Consider the following 26,510-nt stretch of genomic DNA (forward strand, 5'->3'; position numbering starts at 1 on the left):
GGGGATCCTGGCATAACAAATGATGACAACCCCTAAGACAGAGCCATTCAAAAGTGGAGGAGAACAAGGGTGTTCAATTAAAAATTCCCAGATAAAAAAGGGGCTACCAGATTAATAAATTAAAACAAACGAACTGGTAAACTAAACTATCTGAAGACTAGGATAAAAAAAGCTAAGCTACTGCTAGGCCGAAAGCAGGCATGCTAGATGCTCTTTCTGAGGCTATAGAGCAGCTGAGAAAGAACTGAGGGTGGTTCACTCATGCAGTTCTATGTATACTCTGTATGGTGCATGAAGATGTCTGGTATGCACGCTGGGCCGAACAGGCATTGTTATAGAAAATTACTCAAAGGTGCATGGGGCACATGCGTCCTGAAGTGGCACACCCATAGGGACACTACTCAAAGAAGTAGTATACATAAATATAGCAATATAGCACACATGCAAGTTAATATATGGGTGTACAGTAATGACTCCTCTTTGAAAATTGCAGAGCAAAAGGAATAAAGAGATGACAAAATAATTGAAACATACATTAATTCAGCCTGTGCATATGAGACTAGGTTGTGGTCCTGTGTTTATATTATAAAAGAATAACTAATATCAACCATCTTACTGAAGTGCCTTTGTGAATTACGTATTGTTCTGTTCCGAAAGGTGGTAATCAATTATTTATTTGTAAAATTCCTGGAGGTATAGAAGCCAGCGGATAAATAGTATGTCATAATAGCATTGTAATATATTTATAAACAATAATACAAAGCACAGAAAAATAGAAAAAGAGAAGGCACATTCTCTATTACAAAGTTATTGAGGCAAAGTTTTTCAAGAATGTTCATTAATTTGGGGGTTTTCCATTTTTGGATGCCCAACTTGAGACACCTAGAAATTGGCATCTTCAATTGCACACTCCAAATTAGAGAGCCCTGTTAAGAATTTTGGCCTAAATATTTAGAACTATGGAACAGATAAGTTGGGGGAGGCCGGAAGAATTTCCATCGCTTGTCTCACTACAGATAAATCCCCTGAGGGAATTTAATTATTTTACTGCTGTCAAAATGTTCCAAAATTAGACAATATACTTTAGGAATCACATGATTTAAGACAAATGAGTCGAGTTGGTGTAAAAGCAGGTGTAACTAATGATTTCAAATGGAGCTGCACCTTCTTACACAAGATCTACACGTATCCGAAATGGCTTCTGCCACTTTGGTCCAGGGAACAGGTAACAGAAGTCGGGACAAAGAGGAAACCTCTCAGGATCCCTTTCATTGCCCATATTGACAAGCCCAAAAAAAGGCTTTGTTTCTTTAAAAATTTTTGCTTAACCACTTACATTTACTGTTGCTAAACCAGTGCTACTCCCAGTGCTTACATATATGTCATCGTACAAAGGTACCTAAAGATGTAAACATAAATATGATTTGACACTAAATATAATATTTGCAGAGTACCAGTTAAGATACTACCATTAGCAGTCAAATAGATAGAAGTCACACGGATCTTATGATCTTTTTTACATTTCTGATTACAAGCAAAGGGCCAATCCCACTATTTACACATGCAACTTTACATATTTGTGTAATCTTACTGAATTCAATGGGACTACTCATGTAAATAAGTGTTTTGAGGATGTGGTCCTGAATCAGTGAAACCTTTAATCACTTGCTGCATCAATTAAATCTTAGCAGATGAAGACAACAATTAAACAAATGCTATTTTTCATAGACACATTTTCTTTTTTTAAAATTTGTCTAGACTTTATTTCTTTCCTTCTCAAAGGAATTTTTGTAAGTTATTAATAATATTTGTTTTCACTTTTCTAAGGTAAAACTATTCACTCACTTCCAGAGTCCCTCCTATGTAATTTTCTTCTGTCAGTTTATAGCGCTGAAGGTCTCCATAATTCTTGTAAGCCACCTTGACATCCATGTTCAGAAAAAGACGTTGAACGAGAAGGGAATATTCAGTCAAGGCTTCAAGGGCATTAATTGTGTCCTGTCAAAAATCAAATTAGAAAGAATTACTACTGGAATGGAAACTAAACTGTAACAAAATTGATTATTAAACACTTTACTCAGACACTTATTTAGGAAGACAGATAGTGGTAACCCTAACCAGCTAAGCAATTTAATAGTGTGTTATTATACTCTTAATAAAATGATAGGATATTTAACACTACCTTTGTGGGCATGTTTGTATAATTTATTGTTTTATTAAAAGTTTGTAAATAAGTGTACAGCTGCTGGAAACAGATGTTTTAAAAATAAGCAAGCTAGTAAATAAGCACAACTATTGCTGTGAAAAATTGCTATATCATAGTTTTTTACTTCATAGATTTTTTTAATTTGCAAAACTGGAAAGTTTGCAAGAATTAGCAAATTTGATCAAGGGTGACTTTTTGTCAGAAAGCATATGGGAAAACACAGAAATTCCACTAATCATTTTTTAAAAACACAAGTGAATTTGCTGTTTTTAATACAAAAAGTTTTTCATCTGTAAATATGGCTTTTCATCTTTTGTGAAAAACAGTGACAAATTCAGTGTCAAAATATATTGGTTTTGTAGAAATTTTGGTCAAAATGAGTTTTTTCCTGGTACGCAGTTTTTTCATCTGGCTGTATCTAAAGTCAATAGACTGAGCCTGCAGATATATGAGTAATGATTTGCATGTACTGCTAAGGAAGTAATATTCCTGCAGCTGGAGGTCATGTTACTAATTTCCTTTGATTCCTACCCAACATAACAGGACACACAAGTTGTCAGTTTGGCTCATCTATTACTCTACTAAGGCTTCTCTGATTTCATCTGAAGAACGGGAGAGAAACATTTAAAAACACACCTGAGTGGAATAAAATCCACCACCATATCTTTGCTCTTCAGACAACCATCTGACAACTGGATTAGCATAGACTTTTTCCCCACTCAAGAGGGTGGTTAGCAAGGCATAAGCAGTGGTTTCAACAATCTGCGCAGTGCCAGCATTAGGAACATATTTATCTAGTTTAGTGGAAGTATCCTTCCAAAAACGATAAACAGGAGGGTCACCTGGAAGAGTAATAAAATATTAGCAGGGGTTAAAGTAGATTGTAACAAGAAGGGGAGCTCTCACCACACAAGCCAAGCTGGAGGGGGAGTACTGCTTATCCAAGTCAGGGAGAGAAGGAGGAGCTCTCCCTCTGTTTTTATTAGAGATGGAGTTGTGCTCTGTTTATGCCCAAAGGCTATTTAAACCTCTGAATAAAACCTGACCTGTGCAAAACACAATTTAATTCTCTAACAGGAAAAGCAGATGCTATTCCTTTGTTGCTACCTTCATTGTGAAACAGATGGTGGTAGATTTGTGTTCTGTTGATCTTGGGAATAGAGGAGTTTGATGTATTATAGGATACTGTATTTACAAACCAGTAACAAGTGATTTTTAACTATTACCATTAATTTTCATGTTTTATACTTATATGTTGCACACATTAACAGAAACTAAATATTAAAAAAATTGTTAAGATCAGCAACTTGTAGTGGAACCGAATTGTGCATTTTGTAATCAAAATGCTTGTGAGGACCACAAGGCAAGAGAATTGCTTGTCTAGGTCCTCTCTGCATCCCATTGCTTTGGTTTAAAGACTTCAAGGAGCAGAGAATCCTCCAGCAAGTGACCTGTGCCCCATGCTACAGAGGAAGGCGAAAAACCTTCAGGGCCTCTTCCAATCTGCCTTGGAGAAAAATTCCTTCCCGACCCCAAATATGGTGATCAGCTAAACCCTGAGCATTTGGGCAAGATTCACCAGCCAGATACTACAGAAAATTTTTTCCTCGGTAACTCAGATCCCACCCCATCTAACACCCCATCACAGGCCATTAGACCTATTTACCATGAATATTTAATTACCAAAATCATGTTATCCCATCATACATCTCATCCATAAACTTATCTAGTTTAATCTTAAAGCCAGATAGATCTTTTGCCCCCACTGCTTCCCTTGGAAGGCTATTCCAAAACTTCACTCCTCTGATGGTTAGAAACCTTCGTCTAATTTCAAGTCTAAACTTCCAGGTGGCCAGTTTATAGCCGTTTGTTCTTGTGTCTACATTGGAGCTGAGCTTAAATAATTCCTCTCCCTCTCTGGTATTTATCCCTCTGATATATTTATAGAGCGCAATCATATCTCCCCTTAACCTTCTTTTAGTTAGGCTAAACAAGCCAAGCTCCTTAAGTCTCCTTTCATAAGACAAGTTTTCCATTCCTCGGATCATCCTAGTAGCCCTTCTCTGTACCTGCTCCAGTTTGAATTCATCCTTTTTAAACATGGGAGACCAGAACTGCACACAGTATTCTAGGTGAGGTCTCACTAGTGCCTTGTATAACGGTACTAAAACCTCCTTATCCCTACTGGAAATACCTCTCCTGATGCATCCCAAGACCGCATTAGCTTTTTTCACAGCCATATCACATTGGCGGCTCATAGTCATCCTATGATCAACCAATACTCCAAGGTCCTTCTCCTCCTCCATCACTTCTAATTGATGCGTCCCCAGCTTATAACTAAAATTCTTGTTATTAATCCCTAAATGCATAACCTTACACTTCTCACTATTAAATTTCATCCGATTACTATTACTCCAGTTTACAAGGTCATCCAGATCCTCCTGTATAATATCCCGGTCCTTCTCTAAATTGGCAATACCTCCCAGCTTTGTATCATCCGGAAACTTTATTAGCACACTCCCACTTTTTGTGCCAAGGTCAGTAATAAAAAGATTAAATAAGGTTGGTCCCAAAACTGATCCTTGAGGAACTCCACTGGTAACCTCCCTCCAGCCTGACAGTTCGCCTTTCAGTAGGACCCGTTGTAGTCTCCCCTTTAATCAATTCCTTATCCACCTTTCAATTTTCATATTGATCCCCATCTTTTCCAATTTAGCTAATAATTCCCCATGTGGCACAGTATCAAACACCTTACTGAAATCTAGGTAAATTAAATCTACTGCGTTTCCTTTGTCTAAAAAACCTGTTACTTTCTCAAAGAAGGAGATCAGGTTGGTTTGGCACGATCTACCTTTTGTAAAACCATGTTGTATTTTGACCCATTTACCATTGACTTCAATGTCCTTAACTACTTTCTCCTTCAAAATTTTTTCCAAGACCTTGCATACTACAGATGTCAAACTAACAGGCCTATAGTTTCCTGGATCACTTTTTTTCCCTTTCTTAAAAATAGGAACTAGATTAGCAATTCTCCAATCATACGGTACAACCCCTGAGTTTAGAGTTATTAAAAATTCTTGCTAAGGTGTTTGCAATTTCGGGTGCCAATTCCTTTAATATTCTTGGATTCATGTCCATTCCATTGTCGGTATGTGCATGCCCATGTGCACGGTCATCGGAGATTCTGCCTTAGCAGTATCCGTAGGGCTGGCTCTGGTGCCCTTTGGAGTGCTGCGCTCATGCCGCGGTATATCAGGCACCGCCGGCCCTACGCCCTCTCAGTTCCTTCTTGCTGACTACTCCGACAGAGGGGCAGGAGGGCAGGTAATGGAATGGATATGAGCTACACATCTCGAAGAACAACAACCTACGAAAGGTAGGTAACCGTTTTTTCTTCTTCGAGTGCTTGCTCATGTCAATTCCATTCTAGATGACTCGAAAGCAGTATCCCCAGAGGTGGGCTTGGAGTTCAGAGTCTTGCAGATTGGAGCACAGATCTGTCAAAACCAGCGTCATCTTGAGCTTGCTGAATCAGAGCACAGTGCAAAGCAAATGTGTGGAAGATTGACTAGGTCACGGCCTGAAAAATTTCTTGAATCGGTACCTGAGCGAGGAAGGCTGCCAAGGACACCTGCACCCTTGTCGAGTGAGCAGTCACAATCACCAATGGGGACATCTTCGCCAGTTCATAACAGTAGTGGATGCAGACAGTGATCCACAATGATATTCTCTGGGCAGACACTGGGCAACCCTTCATCCTGTCTGCCACAGCAATGAACAACTGCATTGACTTACAGAACAGCTTCATTCTATCTATGTAGAAGGCCAGTACCCTTCTGACTCCAATGAACTCTATGCGTTGGACTGGTGTTAACATGGACTTTTCTGTGTTTATTAACAGGCCCAGGTCACTGCAAGTGGAACATATCAGATCGAGACTCCTTTGCACTTGCTCCAGAGACCTGCCCTTGATGAGCCAGTCATCGAGATATGGAAAGATCAGGATTCCCTGATGTCTCAGGTAAGCCACCACCGGTGCCATGCATTTCGTGAATACCCTGGGAGCTGAGGACAGGCTAAAGGGGAGTGCTGCAAATTGGAAGTGGTGGCCAGCCACTATGAAATGATTAACTGTTTACAGCTAGAAGTGCAAGGCAAAGATAGAAGAGAAATCACTGGCCACTTGTGAAGCCAGGGACAGAGGCACGCCAACTGACCACCATGGGTGATAAAAAGGAACTGAGAGGGCATAGGGCCGGCAATGTCTGATATTCTGCAGCATGAGTGCGGCACTCCACAGGGTGCCACAGCCGGCCCTGTGGATACCACTAAGGCAAAAGCCTCAGACGACTGCGCACATGGGCGTGAGCACACCTATAATGGAATTGACATGAGCAAGCACTTGAAGAAGAACATGTATTATAACTTATTAAATATTTCAATTCATCTGAAAGAATTTGTATGTGAAGTTCATCCGTGTTGCAAACTTTGCTCACTTACCTACAGACCATCTACTTCAGTAATAGGTTCTTTAGGGTGAAGTGATAGTTTACTGAGTCATACCTTTTACAAGAGCTTCCTTCTTCAGTGCAGAAAAGGCTGAGCGTGCACCAGGATGGTTTGAATCCATGAGAGCTAAAGCATATGAAGCTATTGCCAAGGTAAACGTGCTTTGCGCAGCTTGCACATTTTTCAGCAAATACTCTTCTGCTGCATTTTTAGCTTCTTGGATTTTCTGACAAGGTGAACAGGAGGTTATATGTATCAGAAGGATAATCATCTATCGTATTACCAAGACATCACGTATTTATACAGTACCTTCTACAACCAAATCCCCAGGCAAATGATCTGGTTTGTTCTTTTGCTTATTTTGGAAGCTGCATCACCACTGTGGCTCACTAAAGGCTAGATCAACAACATGTATATACTAACACTTGACACTGGAAGTAACTCTTAGGATAAAAGAAAAAAGAGCTTTGGTTTGTGGGTGGTTTGGGTTGAGAGAGAATCATAGATCCTCATGATCAATCCTGACTTGCCTCTGGGTCAGGACTGCGGGGGGAAGGGGGAAGGAGACGGGGGAAATCTAAGGACAGCAGAACACAGAAGCCGAGAATATGATTGCCCATGGCCTCATTGGAGAAATGAAAGCATTACATACCTGTGTTGGGCATAAGTGAATGGCCTTTGCAAGTCCAATAACAGAAAAAGCTGTGAGATACAAAGTTTTTTCTTTGGCTTCTGTAGGCAAAGTACCCTAAAAAAATCCAAATATGTAAATAAAGCTGGTTTGAAACAGTGCGGTCAATTGATAAAAAGAATATTTTACAATTTAGGTGAGGAACTGAAGAAAAATTTCTGTAAGAAGTATCAGTGCAATAGCAATTTTATTTTTACATTGAAAAGAAGTCTTCTTTTGTGAAGAGGTTAATTTATTTAAAAAAATACAAACAGACAGACTAGACCAAAAATACATGTAAAAGTAATGACAAGCCAATATTTTTTCAGGACTTTTATATCGTGATTAGAAAAAGACAATATACATGTTGCTTTCACAGCATCTAAGAAGTAACATACAGGTATCTGTATCTGAAAAATACAGTGAAGTTTAAAATACTGCACTACTCTAAAAGCGATTTTAGAAGGAGAGATGTGTGAACATGTATTAGAACTCAGTGAATTATAGCAAAATTATCTGTAAACCTCTGATTCAGCATAGCATTTAAGTACTTGCTTATATGCTTTGCTGAATCAGGACCTAAAACAGCTTTTGTATCAAATAATGGAGTACCTTATGGCAACTTGAGCCTTTAATATATGCACAAATAAAACATCTGTTCACTTGTCATACCTGTAGTTTTACTGGCTGATAACTTGAAAGTTCCTTGAATGACCCATCTGTCATTTGACAATTTTCAATCAGCCACATCACTGAATTACAAACAGAAATTTGATCCAGAGTAATATACAGACTAACTTGTCCAAAAATCCTTAAGGCAAAAGCTGTCAACCTGTGAAGGAAATTGAGCAAAATACAGATGTTTTGTTCAGTGTGTGAGATGATTTGGCGGGGGGGGGGGTAGTTTAAAATATCAAGATAGATAGAGAGCACCTATTTAGGCATAAATTTGCATTACTAAGATTTGGGTTTACTGTATGTTGCCTTGGGTCAATTAAACCTTGTTGCAGCCCTTTCAGAATGGCTGGACAAACGTATGACTGGGACAGGGCACTTTTAGTAGCACCCTGGTCACTGATGTGGCTACAGCATGAAAAAGGCTGCAAGCTAGGAGCAATTAAACACTTTCTGTTGGAGGATTATGAGCACCTGTAATCATTGGGCTAACGATAGGAGGCTATAAGTGGAAGAAACAGGAAGCAAGGGGGAGCTCAGAAGGAAAGCTCAGGGGGTGACTGCTCCGCACTTTAAGTCAGGGGGTGGGGATTGTCTGGTCTGCTGGGGAAAGACGTCCACTTCTTTAAAGGGTGGAGAGGCTAAGAGTGACTTTTGCAGCAGCCGCAGAGCAGGTCAGTGCGGGGACACTGACCCATCCCCCACGTCGCTCCCAAGGGATGGATATAAATACAAACCAGACAGGTGAAACCCTGTTTTACCGGGACCTGATGGAGAAGCACCCATTCTCCCATCCAGGGAAGTGGCGAAATACCAGGTTTGATCAGGATCCACTGTGGGCACTGCAATAGCTGTTCCTTTCTTGGGGGGCATGGAAGGAATTTTCCCCTCACCAACAGATTGACCAAGGCATAGTATGTTTTTTTTTTCTGCCTTCTCCACAGCGGGTTCAGGGGGGACTTAGCTAGGGTGAACATGGAATGGGAGTTAAGCTATAATGCCGCAACTCATTATGTAAATATGGGGTGGACGTCCAATGCAGATACTCTGTAGAGAAGGGATACAGTGATCAGATAAAGGGATTAGTAGGGGATTTAAAGGAGGTATGCATTAAAGGAGCAGACACGGGAGTGTTTGGGGCTCCTATGACTGGCACGGCAGGGAGCCAACCCCGCCCCTTTATAGCCCACCTTAACCCTCATTTGAGGAGGGGGCATTGTAAGGTCCCAGCCGTGGGATGACTAGAGACCAGGATGGTAATGGGGGGGACTGATGGAAGCTCCCAAGTGTATATTAAAATGATCACGGAATTACCCACACTGTACACTTTTATCTGCCAGGTACACCCAGAAATTAATCATTAAGTTGTGGCCTAATTAAACCACATGCACGTTCTCCTGTCCTTTTTACAATATAGCTGGACAATGACACTGGGCTGAAGAGTGAAGGCTGTAGGGAAACCTCCTCTTGCTATAAGATTGCAGTACACTGTTATACTTTGCAAGGAAGGAATAAATACCGAATATACTCGTTCATTAGCCCATTGGTTTATAAGCTGACCGCCCCAAGATGGATAGGTTAAAAACAGTAAAAACTGTATGACCCTCTCATAAGCCAACCCTGTATTTCAGGAGTTGGCAAACTTTGGCTCCCGGCCCATCAGAGTAAGCCGCTTCCCGCAGCTCCCATTGGCTGGGAACAGCGAATCGCAGCCACAGGGAGCTGAGGCGCTCCATGCCTGCAGATGCTTCAGGTAAACAAAACGACAATGTATTAGATATTCAATTCAATGATTTCATAGAGTTTAAAATCATCAAATTTTGGTGTGACCCGTTTATAAGCCAACCCGTGCTCACTTTTTTTACCAAAATATTCAGCTTACGAATGAGTATATATGGTACACATCTGGTGGTCAAAAGGTAACAACCTAGTGTGTGTGTCTGTGAGGCCGCATGAGCTGGTCAGACAGTGCGGTACACTGGGTAGCCACAGAGGCACCCTGTAGCAATGATCAATAGTATTTTTAAATTAGCATTGTAAAATAAAGTTAATCAAATCTCATGCTGCAGTGTGTGAGCTGATCTCTACAGAGCACAGGAAGGTGATTTTTCCTTAAATACAATACTGTACAATAGTCTTGGCGTATTGTGGGAGATTTTCCACCCTTCTCTGAATCATCAGGAATTAGTCACTGAGAGTCACTTCTTCCTTTAAATACTGAGGCAAAAATGTTGCCCTTGATCCATAAGTGGAACTAACAGTGGCACTGATGGAGTTCTGTGCACACATTAATGGCAATATGAAATATGGCCCTTAAATATTAGTCACTGTGGAAACACAGGACTGAATCAAACCTTTCAAATCCACTGTAATAAAATGATCATTTTAACTCACCAAGTGCTGGATTTCCCGTCTTTCCACATGCTGTAAGAGAAGTCTCTGTTTCTGAATGACAGGATGCTTACAATACCTAAGATATACATAAAGCAGACTTAGTATTTCTGAAGCACTGATTTCTATTCAAATTACGTTTCTTCACTTAGAAGAAAAATTAACCTCTCTTTGATAACTGGCCTTTAATTGTTTTGTTTCTAAAAAGCAGCAAATGGTTAACTTCCAACTCAAAAAGATAATATTAAATTACCCTAATTGTGCATGTCAACTAAAACTTTACTGCTTCCAAATAAAATAAGATCATATTTTATAGGGTTTGCAACATAAGTGTTCAAGCAATTTTGTAGTTCAGCCACTACAGAGACATTATGTGAAACATAGTTAACCCCACAGTTTTAGTTAAAAATATTTTTTTAAAAATACATTAGCTTTATTACATTTTCATCAAATATTAAACATTAACTTTCTTATCCAACAGTATTTGCAAGTCCTTAGAACTTTCAAATAAAACCAGAAATTGGAGACCACGTTTTTCTACCTTCTTTCATCTTCCTCCTCATATTAACTCTTGATGTTATGGTTTTAGGGCCAAGTAAATTCCAGTTATCGGACTTTTCCAGGTAGTGAAAGACATAAAATACTGGAGCAATACTCATGAGCTCTGCCTCTGCACTGCCCTTGGGCAAATTAGTAAGAAACTGAACACCTTCATATTTGAGGGCAGCAGAGATTACCTCACCCATAAGCTGTCCTGTGAAGAAAAACAACATGGTTAATTGCTGCCTCAGAAATACAGGCATAACTCTTATTGACTTAAATGGCAATTGTGCAAGTATATCTGAGGGTAGAATTTGACCCATGATATTTAGAGATACTCTAATAATTTTCTATTAAAATCTATTAATAAAGATTGGAGTTTAAGAAAATATAATCTCTAAAAAAGAGTCTGCTCTAAATAGCCTTTTCTCAAAAGAAAGAAAGAGCACCTGAGAGTATAGTCAGGTGGGTAGAGCAGAAAAAAGGAAATTAAGAAAGAGAGCAAGCACGTATCTAGAAGCTAAATATAAATACTGCATACATTTCATTCCATTTACCTTTTATACTCACAGTCCTGTCAATTTTCGTTTTGGGGACCAGATCTAATGGTGTCCTGTATCGAAATTCTTGTCGTCTTCTGATTATACCTGCAATTGGAAATAAATACATATATATCTCAACGTATTTATAGCATTACCTATGTAATTGCAGAATTTAGACCCCAACAGCCCTGCTGGGACAGATTGAGGCCACAGCTGTTTGCCAATTTATCAAACACACACAAAAAATCATGAAAACTAAAGTTGGGTCTAAAACCCAGATCCAAACAACTCTAAACTTTGAAAAAATTTAGATCCAGACCCTAATTCCATAATAAATTAAACTAATACTTGGATCTTTAGAAAAGTTCTAATCTTGATCAGAACTTTGGAGTATAGATTCATCTCTGATTAAACTGGATTACTTTCTATTATTCTAGGGAAAGCAGCACTTGGTAGTTGGTTTTCCTGCACAACTAAATTTAGAAAAAATCTCAAAGTCTTCATGCCATATAAGATACAAGTTCCTAATCATTCCAATTAATCAAAATCTAAAAAAAAATGGCTAGCTACTTTGAAAGGGACTCCATTACTGTGTGCTAGGGCATGCAATTTCACAATAGACATATGTGAACATTGTGCCAGGAAGAAGAATTGATTTTGATGTTTGTCTGAGATTGCAGAGTAAAAGAACAAATAATAAGATACAAAATCACTTTCCATACCATAAACACCTTGTGGATCCAGAGAAAAGCCTGCATGAAGTTCTCTCTTAATACCTTCTGGCTGCAATCAAGATGAGGCCAAAACTAAGCAGTACATCAAAGTACTTTGTTTAATTTAACACACTGACTAAAGCAATAATTTTAAAATATCAAACAATCAGACCCACATAATCTTTGTCTAATTCTCAGTTTAAAGGTTTGCTGCTGCTGCTGCCAGCCATTTGTTTTCAAAACATAATCTTCAACCAAAATTAGCAACAGATGTAAATAAAGTTTATGGAAATTAAAAAAATTTAATAAATATATCTTTACAATAAATGTATTTAAGTATTTGAAAAACTGATACAAACTACATCATCAATATTCTATACTCTATTTGCTTAATTAAGTTACAAGCTACATAAATCATATTTACACTTATTTGCCTACTAGTTGTCAACCATTGTAATCCATACATTTAAAAAAGTAAATACATAAGAGCCCAATCCTGAAGTTGCATCATGGCATAACTCTCAATGAAGTCAATGACAGTTTGATATGAGAAAGGACTGCAGGATCAGGCAAATGTTTTATGCCTTTTATATACACATCAGAATGGAGATTAACAACTGCTGCTACTGGTAGATCTGTTAAACAGAATGACAAGACTATTTGCAGGTGTATTTGTTATTTTACAGCACCCAAAAGACTGATAAGCACTTTTTAAACACAAGTAAATTATATATGATCCCTAGATTTCATAAGTCAAATGCAGTCATGTTCATACTCTGATTTCATATATTTATAAAAATAAATAAAATAACCATCCATTTATTATGACTGAATCTATTCAAAAAGAGCAAGAGTTCTAAGGAAGGTTTTGGTCTTACCACCACATGCAATGTTTTCACTAAAACTTCACTGTTCTGTCCAGCCAACAATGTAAAGTTGATTGTATGAAGACCTAGTTCCAGAGGGAGTATTCTGAATGTAACTGATGCGACAGAATAACCATCTAGGTTCTGAAATTGACAACTCTGTAACCTTTGCTGAGGACTTGCAGAGCCTTCGAACAAACAGATTCCATCTCCAACTGTTGCTTTAACACAGAACTGAAACATCAGAGAAGATTTTAAAAGATTAAAATAAATTTTACATTGAGTGTTAGATAACACTAAACAATTTTACTATTGTCAGCAATGTGTAAAAGTGATTAACTTTATTATTATTGTTGTTATTTGCATTATACTAGCGCACAGAGGCCCTAACCAAGGATCAGGGAGCCAAAGCACTAGACATCATATATACAGTTGCATATAATTTTTCTTTGCAACATTTTTCTGTAAAATTTCACTGTTCTGTTTCAGGATATTTTTCATCCCTAAAATTTTGCTTTTCTATTAAATCTCCAGGCAACATTATTTATTTGCTTTCAAAAATTTGTAACCAAGAAAACCACCCTCCACTTGAAATTTCAAACTCAAATTTGAGCAGAAGCATTATATTATTTATTTTTAATATTTATATTAGGATAGAACACAAAAGTTGCTATGTAATTTCAAAACACAGAGAAAGATGCAGTCCCTATGCCCGAAAGAGCATACAGTTTAAAAAGACAGACAGACAAAGAGAAAGGAAAAGTGATACAACATCCAAGCAAGGAGGTGAGGGTGATAACTGGGACATCCTATTAGTACAGCAGCCATCTTTAAAAAAATATTTTGTGCACTGTACTTTTACATGAGAGAAGGTGGATGCTACAGAACGAGAAAACTTCATGTTGCTGAATGCTGCTGAACTGACCACTTCTTCCATGTCCTGTCCAAAGTTCTTTCTACCAAAGCTAACACTGTGGGTGATCAAACATGTAGTCTGTGCCTGACCAGTGGGAGGGAAGGAATAGAATAGAGAGTGAAGCAGAAAGATGCAAAGATTAGTGCATTTCTTGATGTACAAAATTGTTTATTCTTGAGTCCTAAAGTTTTTTCCAGATTTGATCAAGAGCGCTGCCCTCTCAGTTCAGGAAGCTAATATGTAGAAACTCCATCCATGATTCTGTTCACTAGAGTACATTGGGAGTTGGCTTCAGAATTAAGTGCAAGTCATTTCATGTGTCAGTTCCACTTATGCCATTTTGGCTTCCCTTTTTCACCACCTACCATTGAGAACTGGCGAGGCCACACACCAGGATATTCTACAAGTATAGCTACTGGTTATGCCTGGGCGCAGTCGATTTTTTAATAAAACTTTTGAACTGTGCCCAAATAGAATGTGATGGGCGCTACAGGAATCAAATAAATTAAATTATGAAGTACAATGCTGCATTTTTTAACAATTGGAGAATTCTGACTCATGCATATTGACTGGATACTTGCAGAAACAAATCCTTTGTCAGTTCATCATAATACTACTTATATAAAATTCAGAAAATCCACAAATTACCATCATTCTGGAATTTCTGTAGTTGTAAACAGATCCTTTTAACTCAATTTGTTCTCCACGCACAACAGAATAAGGTATATGCATGCTCACGAAAACATCTTTTAAAACCTGCACTTGGAGTGCATCAGCAACACATATGCCTAGGAAGAATTAAAAACATAATAGCACAATATGATATAAGCAGAAGCACACATTTTATGCAGATTAGTCTCTCATTCCAAGAAACAGGTCCATATCACTCCTCACACCCTTGTCACCTTTCTGGTTTCCTATCAAATTACAAAATCTACTTTGACATTGTCATGTTGGGTTTTCTGAAATCATCAGGGATTTGCTCCACTTTCTCTTTCTGAGTTGCTATCTGCCTAATTCCTTGCACTCACTCCAGTCCTACTACTCTGACTTCTTCTCAGTTCTCTCCTTCCTAGTGCTAAGATTTTCTCTTTCAGCTGTACTACCTCATCTATCACAAACTCTCTGCTCCCCCGTCTTCAAGCAATTAAATCATTTCCTCTCGAGATCTTATTGCAGAATTTTCTTTTTCTCTTAGCCTCCTATATGACAACTGTAAAACAGAATTGCAACCAAGGCAGAAGTATTAACATTTTTTAAAAAAATTTAACTTCTGAGAAGTACATAACAAATATTCAAACAACAAGCATATTGAAAAAAAAAAAAACCAGTAAACTAGATGACATGATTTAAAATCAGATTATTCTGACTACAGTCTTTCTTTTTGGCCATCCAAAATTAATTTCCACAACACTTTTGCATAAAAGATTCTCACAGATTCATAGCATCAAAGGTTGATGATTTATTCTATTTGACAAATAGGATTAGAAGTTTTCAGATGGTGTATAAAATTGGTTCTGGTGCTTACAGTTTTACAGATAGTGGTCAAATCAAGCCAGAATTAAACAAAGAGTAAACACAAAAGAAGGTAACCAAAATATGATGATTTTAATGTATAATATTTCATAAACCAACAGGGCTAAAAAATAGCACTCTCTTGCTAATAATACATAGTATTAGTTTCTGTTCCTGGTGTTCCAAGAGATATCTGGCCAGCAAACATGAAGACTATATATCAGATAGGCCAGGATACTTTCAGCATTCCAAGCGTCTAGGACCAGTTTTCCCGTGATACTGATGGTCAAGGGGGAATGTTTAGCTAAATTATATATTAGTAGGGAAGGAAAAGAGAATTTGGATCTCTCGAGACAACTAAATCAGGGGTTCTCAAACTAGGGGTTGGGACCCCGCAGGAGATCGTGAGGTTATTACATGGGGGGGTCGTGAGCTATCAGCCTCCACCCCAAACACCGCTTTGCATTCAGCATTTATAATGGTGTTAAATATATAAAAAGGTGTTTTTAATTTATAAAAGGGGGGTCGCACTCAGAGGCTTGCTATTTGAAAGGGGTCACCAGGACAAAAGTTTGAGAACCACTGACCTATATAGACTTATGTGTAGTGCTGGGGAGGAGCCGGTGGTCGTGGTACATATAGGTACCAGTGACATAGGGAAGGATAGGAGAGAGGTCCTGGAGGCCAAATTTAGGCTGCTAGGTAAGAGATTGAAGTCCAGGACCTCCATGGTAGCATTCTCTGAAATACTTCCAGTTTCACACACAGGGCCAGTTAGACAGCCAGAACTGCAGGGTCTCAATGCATGGATGAGATGATGGTGTTAGAAGGAGAGATTTAGATTTATTAGGAACTGGGAAAACTTTTGGGAAAAGGGGGAGCCTATACAGGAAGGATGAACTTGATCTAAACCAAAATGGAACCAGATTGCTGTCACTTAACATTAAAAAGGTCATAGAGCAGTTTTTAAACTAAGGACTGGGGGGGAAAGCGGATAGGTGTGGAGGAGCACATGGTTCGGACAGCGACATCCGTTAGTGGAGGATCTATTGATGGAGATTCTCTATGACCTAGTAAGGACGAGAGGATGGAAGATGATAAAATATTGGTAGGATCTGATGAGAAACAGTCAAATGAAAAAAGTCCCATTCAATTACATCATGTAATGGCAGACAGCTAAAAAGTGAAAAGTTTTTAAAGTGCTATATACCAATGCTAGGAATCTAAATAATAAGATGGGTGAGGTACCTTGTATTAAATGAGGATATTGATATAATAGGTATCACAGAAACTTGGTGGAATGAGGATAATCAATGGGACACAGTTATATCAGGGTACAAAATATATTGGAAGGACAGAACAGGTTGTGCTGGTCGGGGAGTGGCATTATATATGAAAGAAAGCATAGAATCAAACAAAGTAAAAATCTTAAATGAACCAAACTGTACATTGAATCTCTATGGATAGTAATTCCATACTCTAATAATAAGAATATAGCAGTAGGGATATATTACGGACTACCTGACCAGGACAGTGATAGTGACTGTGAAACACTCAGAGAGATTAGAGAGGCTATTAAAATAAAAAACTCAATAATAATAGTTGAAATCCCCCATCCCCATATTGACTGGATACATGTCACCTCAGGACGGAATGCAGAGATAAAGTTTTTTGACACCTTAAATGACTGCTTCTTGGGGCAGCTAGTCCCAGAACCCCCCCAGAGGAGAGGCAATTCTTGATTTAGTCCTAAGTGGAGCACAGGATCTGGTCCAAGAGGTGAATATAGCTGGACCGCTTGGTAATAGTGACCATAATATAATTAAATTTAACATTCCTGTGGTGGGGAAAACACCACAGCAGCCCAACACTGTAGCAGAAAGGGAAACTACACAAAAATGAGGAGGTTAGTTAAACATAAATTAAAAGGTACAGGGACAAAAGTGAAATCCCTGCAATCTGCATGGAAACTTTTTAAAGACACCGTAACAGAGGCTCAACCTAAATGTATACCCCAAATTAAAAAACATAGTAAGAGAACCAAAAAAGTGCCACCGTGGCTAAATAACAAAGTAAAGAAGCAGTGAAAAGCAAAAAGACATCCTTTTAAAAGTGGAAGTTAAATCCTAGTGAGGAAAATAGAAGTGAACATAAACTCTGGCAAATGAAATGTAAAAATATAATTAGGAAGGCCAAAATGGAATTTGAAGAACAGCCAAAGACTCCAAAAGTAATAGCAAAAAAAAATGTTAAGCACATCAGAAGCAGGAAGAGGGCTAGACAACCCATGGGGCCCCTTGACAAGGGAGGTGCTAAAGGAGCATTCAAGCATGGTAAGGCCATTGTGGAAAAACTAAATGAATTCTTTGCATCAGTCTTCACACATGAGGATGTGAGGGAGATTCCCCAAACCTGAGCCATTCTTTTTAGGTGACAAGTCTGAGGAACTGTCCCAGAGTTGAGGTGTCATTAGAGGCGATTTTGGAACAAATTGATGAACTAAACAGTAATAAACCACCAGGACCAGACGGTATTCACCCAAGAGTTCTGAAGGAACTCAATGTGAAATTGCAGAACTACAAACTGTAGTTTGTAACCTGTCATTTAAATCAGCTTCTGTACCACACAACTGGAGGAAGCTAATGTGACGCCAATTTTTAAAAAGGGTTCCAGAAGTGATCCCGACAATTACAGGCCAGTAAGCCTGACTTCAGTACCGATCAAACTGGTTGAAACTATAGTAAAGAACAAAATTGTCAAACACAGATGAATATAATTTGTTTTGGAAGAGTCAACATGGTTTTTGTAAAGGGAAATCATGCCTCACCCAATCTACTAGAATTCTTTGAGGGGGTCAACAAGCATGTGGATGGGGGGAACCAGTGGATATAGTGTACTTAGATTTTCAGAAAGCCTTTGACAGGGTCCCTCACCAAAGGCTCTGAAACAAAGTAAGCTGTCATAGGATGATCCTCTCAAGGATTGGTAACTGGTTAAAAGATAGGAACAAAGAGTAGGAATAAATGGTCAGTTTTCAGAATGGAGAGAGGTAAATAGTGGTGTCCCCCAGGGGTCTGCACTGGGACCAGTCCTGTTCAACATATTCATAAATGATCTGGAAAAAGGGGTAAAGAGGTGGCAAAATTTGCAGAGGATGTTGTGAAGGCCAAGACTATAACAGGGTTCAAAAAAGAACTAGATAAATTCATGGAGGATAGGTCCATCAATGGCTTTTAGCCAGGATGGACAGGGATAGTGTTCCTAGCCTCTGTTTTCCAGAAGCTAAGAATGGGCAACAGGGGATAGACCACTTGATGATTACCTGTTCTGTTCATTCCCTCTGGAGCACCTGGCATTGGCCATTGTTGGAACACAGGATACTGGGCTAGATGGACCTTGGTCTCACCCAGTATGGCCGTTATTATGAAGGAAAATGTCTTGGAAAAGAAAATTGAATCCAAAAGCTCACTAATTATTTTGGTTACCCATACTGAGGTCGCAATGCTTACCTTTATCTGAAATGCCAACACCTTGTATTTCCCATGTAGTCAGAGAATCAGGCAGAGTCACTGAAAGGGCCTTTGATCTATATTACAAATGGTTTTTGGTAATTAGGAAATTTTATAAATTATTATTATTACTTTGTTAATACCAACATTTGACTCAGCACTATACAACATGCAGGTAAAGACAGCCTCTGCCCAGAGGAGTTTGCAGGGTCAAAGATTCAGGTAAGCTGTACAGGAGACCTAGAGCTGTTGACTTAGAACACTGAACACATTTTTGTCTGATTAGACTTGGTATTGGCTGGCCTTGGAGAAATCAGCGAGTTTTTTGAACTAATATGAATAAAAAGAGAGCTGGGGCCTGACATTCTGGGAAGAGGTGGTCAGTTTCCTGCACAGGGACATAATGGAAAAATGTCAAGGGGAGTCGGGCCCAGCCTCACCAGTGATTGATCATCTACCTTCCAACAGTAGTCTGCGAATACAGACTAACACGGCTGCTACTCTGATACCTTCCAACTGAGACTGATCAAGTGAATATAAGAGTCAGCAAGTGGCTCAGTTGGGGAGAGGAACTGTGGAAAGGGGGGGTGATGTCGCTAGCTGGCACTGAATGGAGAGACATACAGGGAAAGGACTCTGGGATCCAGCAGCCTACTTTGGTCCAGGAATAGCTTTGTGTTCATATTCCTGGAGTGGGGAGACAGGCCACCAGTTCTTATAGTTAAGGGCAATATCATAATGCATATGCACAAGAGAATAGAATTTAAGTTGCACAGACTATCTTAATTCTGGCATTTCCTAACTTTGGAGTGCTTTAATGTTCTCGTAACAATATTTTTAAAAAAATGGAATAAATATACAATTCTAAAAAACGATACAAGAATTTAAATCATGGAAGGAGGGCAGGAAAACTAAAAAAACTCTATAAAAAATTGGTTCAGTCTAAAAACCCTGCAAATTCATAGCAAAGGTATTTGCCCCCTTGTGAGTCAATATGAACCCTCTCCACCGAGGGTATGTCAACACTGCAAGTGAAAGTGTAACTGTAGCACGGAAAGGCATACTTGTACTAATTTAATCTAGCTAGCATGGGTATTCCTTACCCATGCTTCAATTACACCTTCCACAAGGACTAAAGTAGGAAGCATGATCACTTCCCTCAGTCAACAGTAGGGGAGTGAATTAGGGTTTCTTTCTCTGTATTGAGAAAGGCTTTCAATAAGAGATGGACATCCTGTTCTATGCAACAACTGAGCTCTTGAAAGTCAGATGACATTAAATGGTTCAGAGCATAGTACCCTGGAGGAACTTGGTGGACTTCCCATAACCAGCTTTCAGGGAAGTAGCTACGAATCTCTGCCTTGTCCAATCCCAGTAGAGCCTTAAATTCTGAAAAAAAAAGAAAAAAATAAAGCAATTCAGAGATTCCTAAGGCTTTCCACTCACTGTTTTTGACTTCTGATATCATACAGCCTAGAATCTTTGCTTCTGTTTTTCTTGTTAAATTAAAAAAACGGATTTTAATGTTCTTACAAGAAGGCTGTCATTATCATAAAACAACCATATACACTCTCATAAATGTATGTATACATTCACAGACAGTTTGAAACTTACGCATTCTTGCCAATATTAAAACTTTGTATGTCCCACTCTCCCGTAGTTTTGTTGCAAATTCACAGCAATCCTTGAATGCTTTTATGCACCTAGGATGACTCTTAATACGCTCAACTCTCTGACCGCAAGTCTCTCTGAGAGGAGATTCTTTTACTCCACCCATACAGCACTTCCGAATCTCTGGATGTGAATATCTGGATGCTGCAATAATAATAAAATTTTTACCTATCCCTTCCTGAGATAAAATTCTTTTAAACCAATGGCTGTAACCTGGTCATAATGAAGTAAATTTTCAATCATTCAGGCAATCATGTACAACCATGATAAAGGTGTAGCTTTCAGGAAGAAATTAAATTTGTCATTTTTAAAAATCCCAGTGTTCAAAGTGACCTCTCCATATTATTGTGAATCAAAATTTTAAAACAAATAAGGAAAAGGATGGACATGACATTTCAAATGAAAAAGTCAGCCACAAAAACCGTAACTGTTTTCTCGCCTATGTTGCATGAATTGGTGGTCTCAGTCCAATCCTTAATGGATCGTATCCATATTAGAAATGCCACCAATACAACTGGCAGATTTGTGAGACAGAGGCCAAAAATGTAAAGGGCAAAAGGACAAAAGCATTCTTCCACCCCTACGAGTAGGTCAAGGTTGGGACAGATTGTCATGCTGTTAATTTGTATTGTGGCCATGATTCAGCAAGGAACTTAAGCAATTGCTTAAATTTTAAGAATGTGCTTAAGTCCCACTGACTTCAAGTGAAGCATGTGTTTAAGAGCTTTTCTGATATGGGTCCTCTGACAAATCTGAACAATGACATTGCAATCTAGCTCTTCCTGTGCACACTCAAAATTAAATCTTCATATTTCTGATTTCTAATGTACAGCCTCTTTTTTTCATATATTCAAGCAAAACTTTTGGAGCACCTCTGTTTTGTATTTCCTCTTCAAAGCTGGATCTTCTTGGTCTTACAATTGCTTTACAACTTTCATCTGTTAAAAAAACCCCAAGAACATGTTATAATATTTTTTCCACGAACTCATTCCAGCATTAAAATAAACCAGTGAAAGTATACTATAGGACTGATCTGTGAATTTGGCAAGTTTTGTTTTGCAGAACTACTAACTGTGGTATGTAACCTATCACTTAAATCAGCTTCTATACCACATGACTGGAGGATAGCTAATGTGATGCCAATTTTTTCAAAAAGGCTCCAGAGGCAATCCCAGCAATTACAGGCCATTAAGCCTCACTTCAGTACCGGGCAAACTGGTTGAAACTACAATAAAGAACAAAATTGTCAGACACATAGAAAGCCTTTGACAAGGTCCATCACCAAAGGCTCTTAAACAAAGTAAGCTGTCATGGCGCAAGAGGGAAGGTCCTCTCATAGATCAGTAACTGGTTAAAAGAGTAGGAATAAATGATCAATTTTCAGAATGGAGAGATGTAAATAGTGGTGTGCCTCACGGGTCTGAACTGGGACCAGTCCTGTTCAACATACAGTAACTCCTCACTTAAAGTCGCTCCGGTTAACGCTGTTTTGTTGTTAAGTTGCTGATCAATTAGGGAACCTGCTTGTTTAAAGTTGCGCCATGCTCCCTTATAACATCGTTTGGCTGCCGCCTGCTTTGTCCACTGCTTGCAGAAAGAGCAGCCCGTTGCAGCGAGCTGGTGGGGTCTTGGAAGCAGAGTGGTCCGGCAGCCCCCCATCAGCTCCCCACTCCCCTAAGTTCCCTATGGGGCAGCTGCCCAGCAGGCTATCAATTGCCCAGCAGCTCAGCTGTCCCTCCCTCCACTGCCATGTGCTGCTCCTGGCCCTCTGCCTTGGAGCTGCTCTCGGGAGCTCCAGCTTGCTGTGCAGAGGTGGGGGAAAAGAGGGGTGCTAATGTCAGGGTGTCCCCCTTCCCCCTGCTCCTGCCCCTCACACCTTCCTTTACCTCATCACCATAGAGTGCAGGGGGAGGACACGACAGGGCTCAGGATGGAGGGAACTTGCAGCTGCTGTCTCAACTTGCTGATATACTTAAAAGGGCAGTGTACTTAGAGTGGGATGGATCTCTTGATGATTATCTGTTCTGTTCATTCCCTCTGAAGCACTTGGCATTGGGCACTGTCAGAAGGCAGAATACTGGACTAGATGGACCACTGGTCTAACCCGGAATGGCCGTTCTTATGTTCTTGTTTATAACTTCAGTTCCTTTTTCTAATTGCAATGAGGCACTCTAGGCCCTAGAATCTAAGGTATGTATTTTTTTTTTACCATAATTACAATCTTTACTCCATTTGTATTTATGAGACAATGATTCCAACATTATTCTTCCTCATTGTATAATTAAGCTCCAACATAGTAATTGTGAGCTATGCTACTTGTAGAAAAAACAGATTTGAACTTGAAAGGATAAGTACCTGCTACTTTAGAGTCATCTGCATTAGCATTGGTTAGAAAAGTAAGCCCAGCTAATCGGAATACATCAACATTGTTCTGCCCTCCTCCAGCACCACATCCAAGATCGCTCTTTTCCAAATCTAACAGTACCTGTGAAAAAAGTAAGCCAGGAGCTAATTTCAACGTGAAATATATTATATGACTGAAGGGAGCATTATGGACCTGTGAGGATTAACAAGTCATTTAGCCAGTAAAATGATATAAGACTGACACAGAAATACATTGTATTCAGTGTTGTTATAGCCATGTCAGTCCCAGGATATTAGAGAGACAAGGTGGGTGAGGTAATATCTTTTATTGGACTGACTTCTGTTGGTGAGAGAGAAAAGCTTACAAGCTTACACAGAGCTCTTCTTCAAGTCTGGGAATCTTACTCACCTTGTATTTAGCTGTGACACTCTGAGGAAAATTCTCACATCTGAAGATGAGCTCTGTGTAAGCTTGTCTCTCTCACCAACAGAATTTGGTCCTATAAAAGATATTACCTCACCCACCTTGTCTCATAAAAGTACATTGTTATGTTTCTCTTCTTGTACTAAACTGTTGTGTAGTGCTGTTGTAAAATGTTAAAGAGCTGCTACATTTCACCCCTGAGGTGGCATTCTTTCAGCTGCAGGTGAAGTGAATTCTACATAAATCTGTGAAAACAGAAATCCTAGCTTATCTACTGAACAAGAACATTACATGCAACAGCAATATGAGCTCCCACCTTACTACTCTACCAGTGTGGCTTAAAAACCTGACCTACAGAAATCACTACTAGGACTGAGGAGGGGAGTTCAGTCTCTATGCCTATTCAATCATGGAGCTCTCCAAAAACAGAGCCAATCACGGTGGATTTTTTTGATGATGAGAACTGGGCTAAGCCCCACAACTCATTTCCATAGGGCAAACAATAACTGAAAGGCAACTATTTTTGATTACTACTGACCTCAGCTGGATTTGAACTAGTAACCTAGAGGTGAAAGACTCTAAATCCCATCACCAAGCCTTCTGAATGCATGCAACTTAACACAAACTTTTAAACTGCTACTATATTTTGTGACTATTACTTAACTCTTTCCATAGACTTCTTTCTTGTTCCTGTGATTCCATATATTGCCCTCGTCGATAGATGACAAAGCAACAAAAGAACCTGAACTGGGTTTTCATGTTAATTGATATAACCTTGCCCGGCTTATGAAAGCGTTCGTTGATAATAACTGAACCTATAAAAGGAAAACAAATATGGGTTACTGTGACGCATGGCCAGAAAGGGTTAAACATCCCGCAGGATAAATGACCCAAATTCAACCTTTAGACAAGCGTTAGAAAGTAAGTAAAAGGCAATTAGGGACATTCCATGTCAGATAGGCTAGAACTTTGAAATGCAAACCTGTATTGTTAGAAATTAGAGGTGATAGTAATTGTATGTGTGTACTTATATCGTGTTAGAGGTTAACAATGTAACCAAACAGACCCTGTCTATGCTGTATTCTGTTAATTCAGAGATCAAAGGAAAACTTAACATTTAAATGAACTATAAATATAGTAATATCACTGTATTCATCTTTCTTTGAAATGTCTAGCAAATCACCTGCAAATGGTGGAAAACAGGCAATTGCCTTATATAAATCCCTGTAGCTAATTACTAGTGATGCTTAGGAAATAGGTCTACTTCAAAGTTTCCATGATTGCCTGTTGTTCACCTAAGGACTCCGAGCTGTCAAGAGAAGGCCTGGTACTGTATAAAGGTCTCTTGGGTCCTGATCCTTTTTATCTCAGATCTGCTTGATGCTTCATGCAGGGGAAGCTTGAGTCATAACAGAGATCTCCAGTCCCATCCGGATCATTCTGAATATAAACACTGGACTATAATCTATGGACTAATTCTGAAAGAACTCTTTGCAACTACAAAGCTCATCTCTACTATGAATCTAATCTCAGAACTGTACTCATGTCTGTATGCATACTGCTCTTTTAACCAATACTCTCTCTCTTTTCTTTTTTAATAAATTTTAGTTTAGTTAATAAGGATTGGCTCTAAGCATTTATTCGGTAAGATCTGGAATATTCATTAACCTGGGAGGTAATGTGTCTGATCCTTTGGGACTGGTAGAATGTATATGATGAATTAGATTTTCAGTAATCCTCATCATATTTGACTTGGGTGTCTGGGTGGAGGTCTAAGACTTTAAGGGTTACTTTAAGGGATCTGTGCTGTTGGCTTCTGGGTAACCACTGAGGTATTATAGAAGCTGGTTTGTGCTGGTTTGGTAAATCTAAGAATAGGAATATCAACTAGCTTTGGAGATTGTCTGCCCCATTCTTTGCAGTTTGCCCGAATTGAGTAACTTCAGTGCAGCTCTCCTGGGACTCCAGTCACAGTTACTTAAAAAAATTAAGAGATTTGAAGGCTGACACTTTAACATTTTGGGAAAACATTAGAGAAACTGTGCAGCTCTGAGAGTAGAATTTTTGATGATAAAACAAACACACCACTTAATTCGAGAATGTTTATGGAACTTTTAATACACAGACTCATACACTCACCTGGAGACTATTCCCACACTTCTGTTCTATATTCAGCCAAACTGAATCAGCTACTAATTCTGCAGTTTCCTCTCCAGTGACAATGTAGTAGACAAGGAGACGGGCTGAAGGAACCATTTCTTGCGTTAGCTGAAAGCTTAGATTTTCATAATCTGAGCTCATAATCCTCTCCCGAGTTCCCAAAACTCACTATTTTCCCTTTGGATAATATCTATAAGATGGGGAGGGGGGGAGAAAACAAAAAGAAAGAAACTAGTCCCAGCAAGTGTTCCTGACTCCCTAGAAAGTCACTTTGGCAAAGAAAAATTGTAGATAATATACTATTTGTGTATCTTAACTGGTGAAAAATAACAGAAAGGAAATTAAAAAAAGTTAAATCTTACTTTTAGAAATACTTTTGCCCTTTTGTATTGATTTTTACATGAACTCAAATCACTTTGTAAACATAAATTAAGCCTCACAACCGCATGTAAAACTGGCAACCTTATCTTGAATTCAGAGCATATGAAGAATCAAGCATTTGAGATGTTTAATGTAGTCTACCTTAAATTAATGTAAAAGAGAGTTGTGTCAATTGAAATAGTATTGTTTGTTTTAATATAAACAGATTGTAATACAACTGAAAGTAGCACTTTCTTATACTGTACATCATCCTATAAGCCCTTAGATACAATGTAATAGTGTACCTGAAAAAAATGAGGAGTCTAATATATCAAGTATTCGCTGGCAGTGTGGGGAAGTTTATCTTCCCCTGTTCAATGGACCAAGTTTAGACCAGTGCAAGGAAAAAGGCTAATGTAGTGCCCATCTTTAAAAAAGGGAAAGAGGATCCTGGGAACTACAGGCCAGTCAGCCTCACC

The 26,510-nt window shown here is 38.9% G+C and overlaps 1 protein-coding gene across 1 annotated transcript in view; it reads right to left on the bottom strand.

Moving 5' to 3' along the window:
* C5 (complement C5) overlaps positions 1-26,510 on the bottom strand; it is a 52,724-nt gene that overhangs the window by 10,893 nt on the left and 15,321 nt on the right. The window contains 22 exon segments of the mRNA XM_038374230.2: positions 1,337-1,399; positions 1,846-1,998; positions 2,843-3,048; positions 6,770-6,941; positions 7,368-7,463; positions 8,058-8,217; positions 10,455-10,530; positions 10,993-11,205; positions 11,549-11,638; positions 12,256-12,316; positions 13,125-13,346; positions 14,677-14,816; positions 19,053-19,129; positions 20,351-20,441; positions 20,667-20,867; positions 21,596-21,661; positions 23,079-23,208; positions 24,176-24,223; positions 24,225-24,254; positions 24,256-24,320; positions 25,647-25,830; positions 25,832-25,861. Of these exon segments, the coding sequence (XP_038230158.2) occupies positions 1,337-1,399; positions 1,846-1,998; positions 2,843-3,048; positions 6,770-6,941; positions 7,368-7,463; positions 8,058-8,217; positions 10,455-10,530; positions 10,993-11,205; positions 11,549-11,638; positions 12,256-12,316; positions 13,125-13,346; positions 14,677-14,816; positions 19,053-19,129; positions 20,351-20,441; positions 20,667-20,867; positions 21,596-21,661; positions 23,079-23,208; positions 24,176-24,223; positions 24,225-24,254; positions 24,256-24,320; positions 25,647-25,830; positions 25,832-25,861 (2,574 nt within the window).

The sequence above is a fragment of the Dermochelys coriacea genome, chromosome 16 (genome assembly GCF_009764565.3).
Source record: "Dermochelys coriacea isolate rDerCor1 chromosome 16, rDerCor1.pri.v4, whole genome shotgun sequence".
NCBI classification, from domain to species: Eukaryota; Metazoa; Chordata; order Testudines; family Dermochelyidae; genus Dermochelys; species Dermochelys coriacea.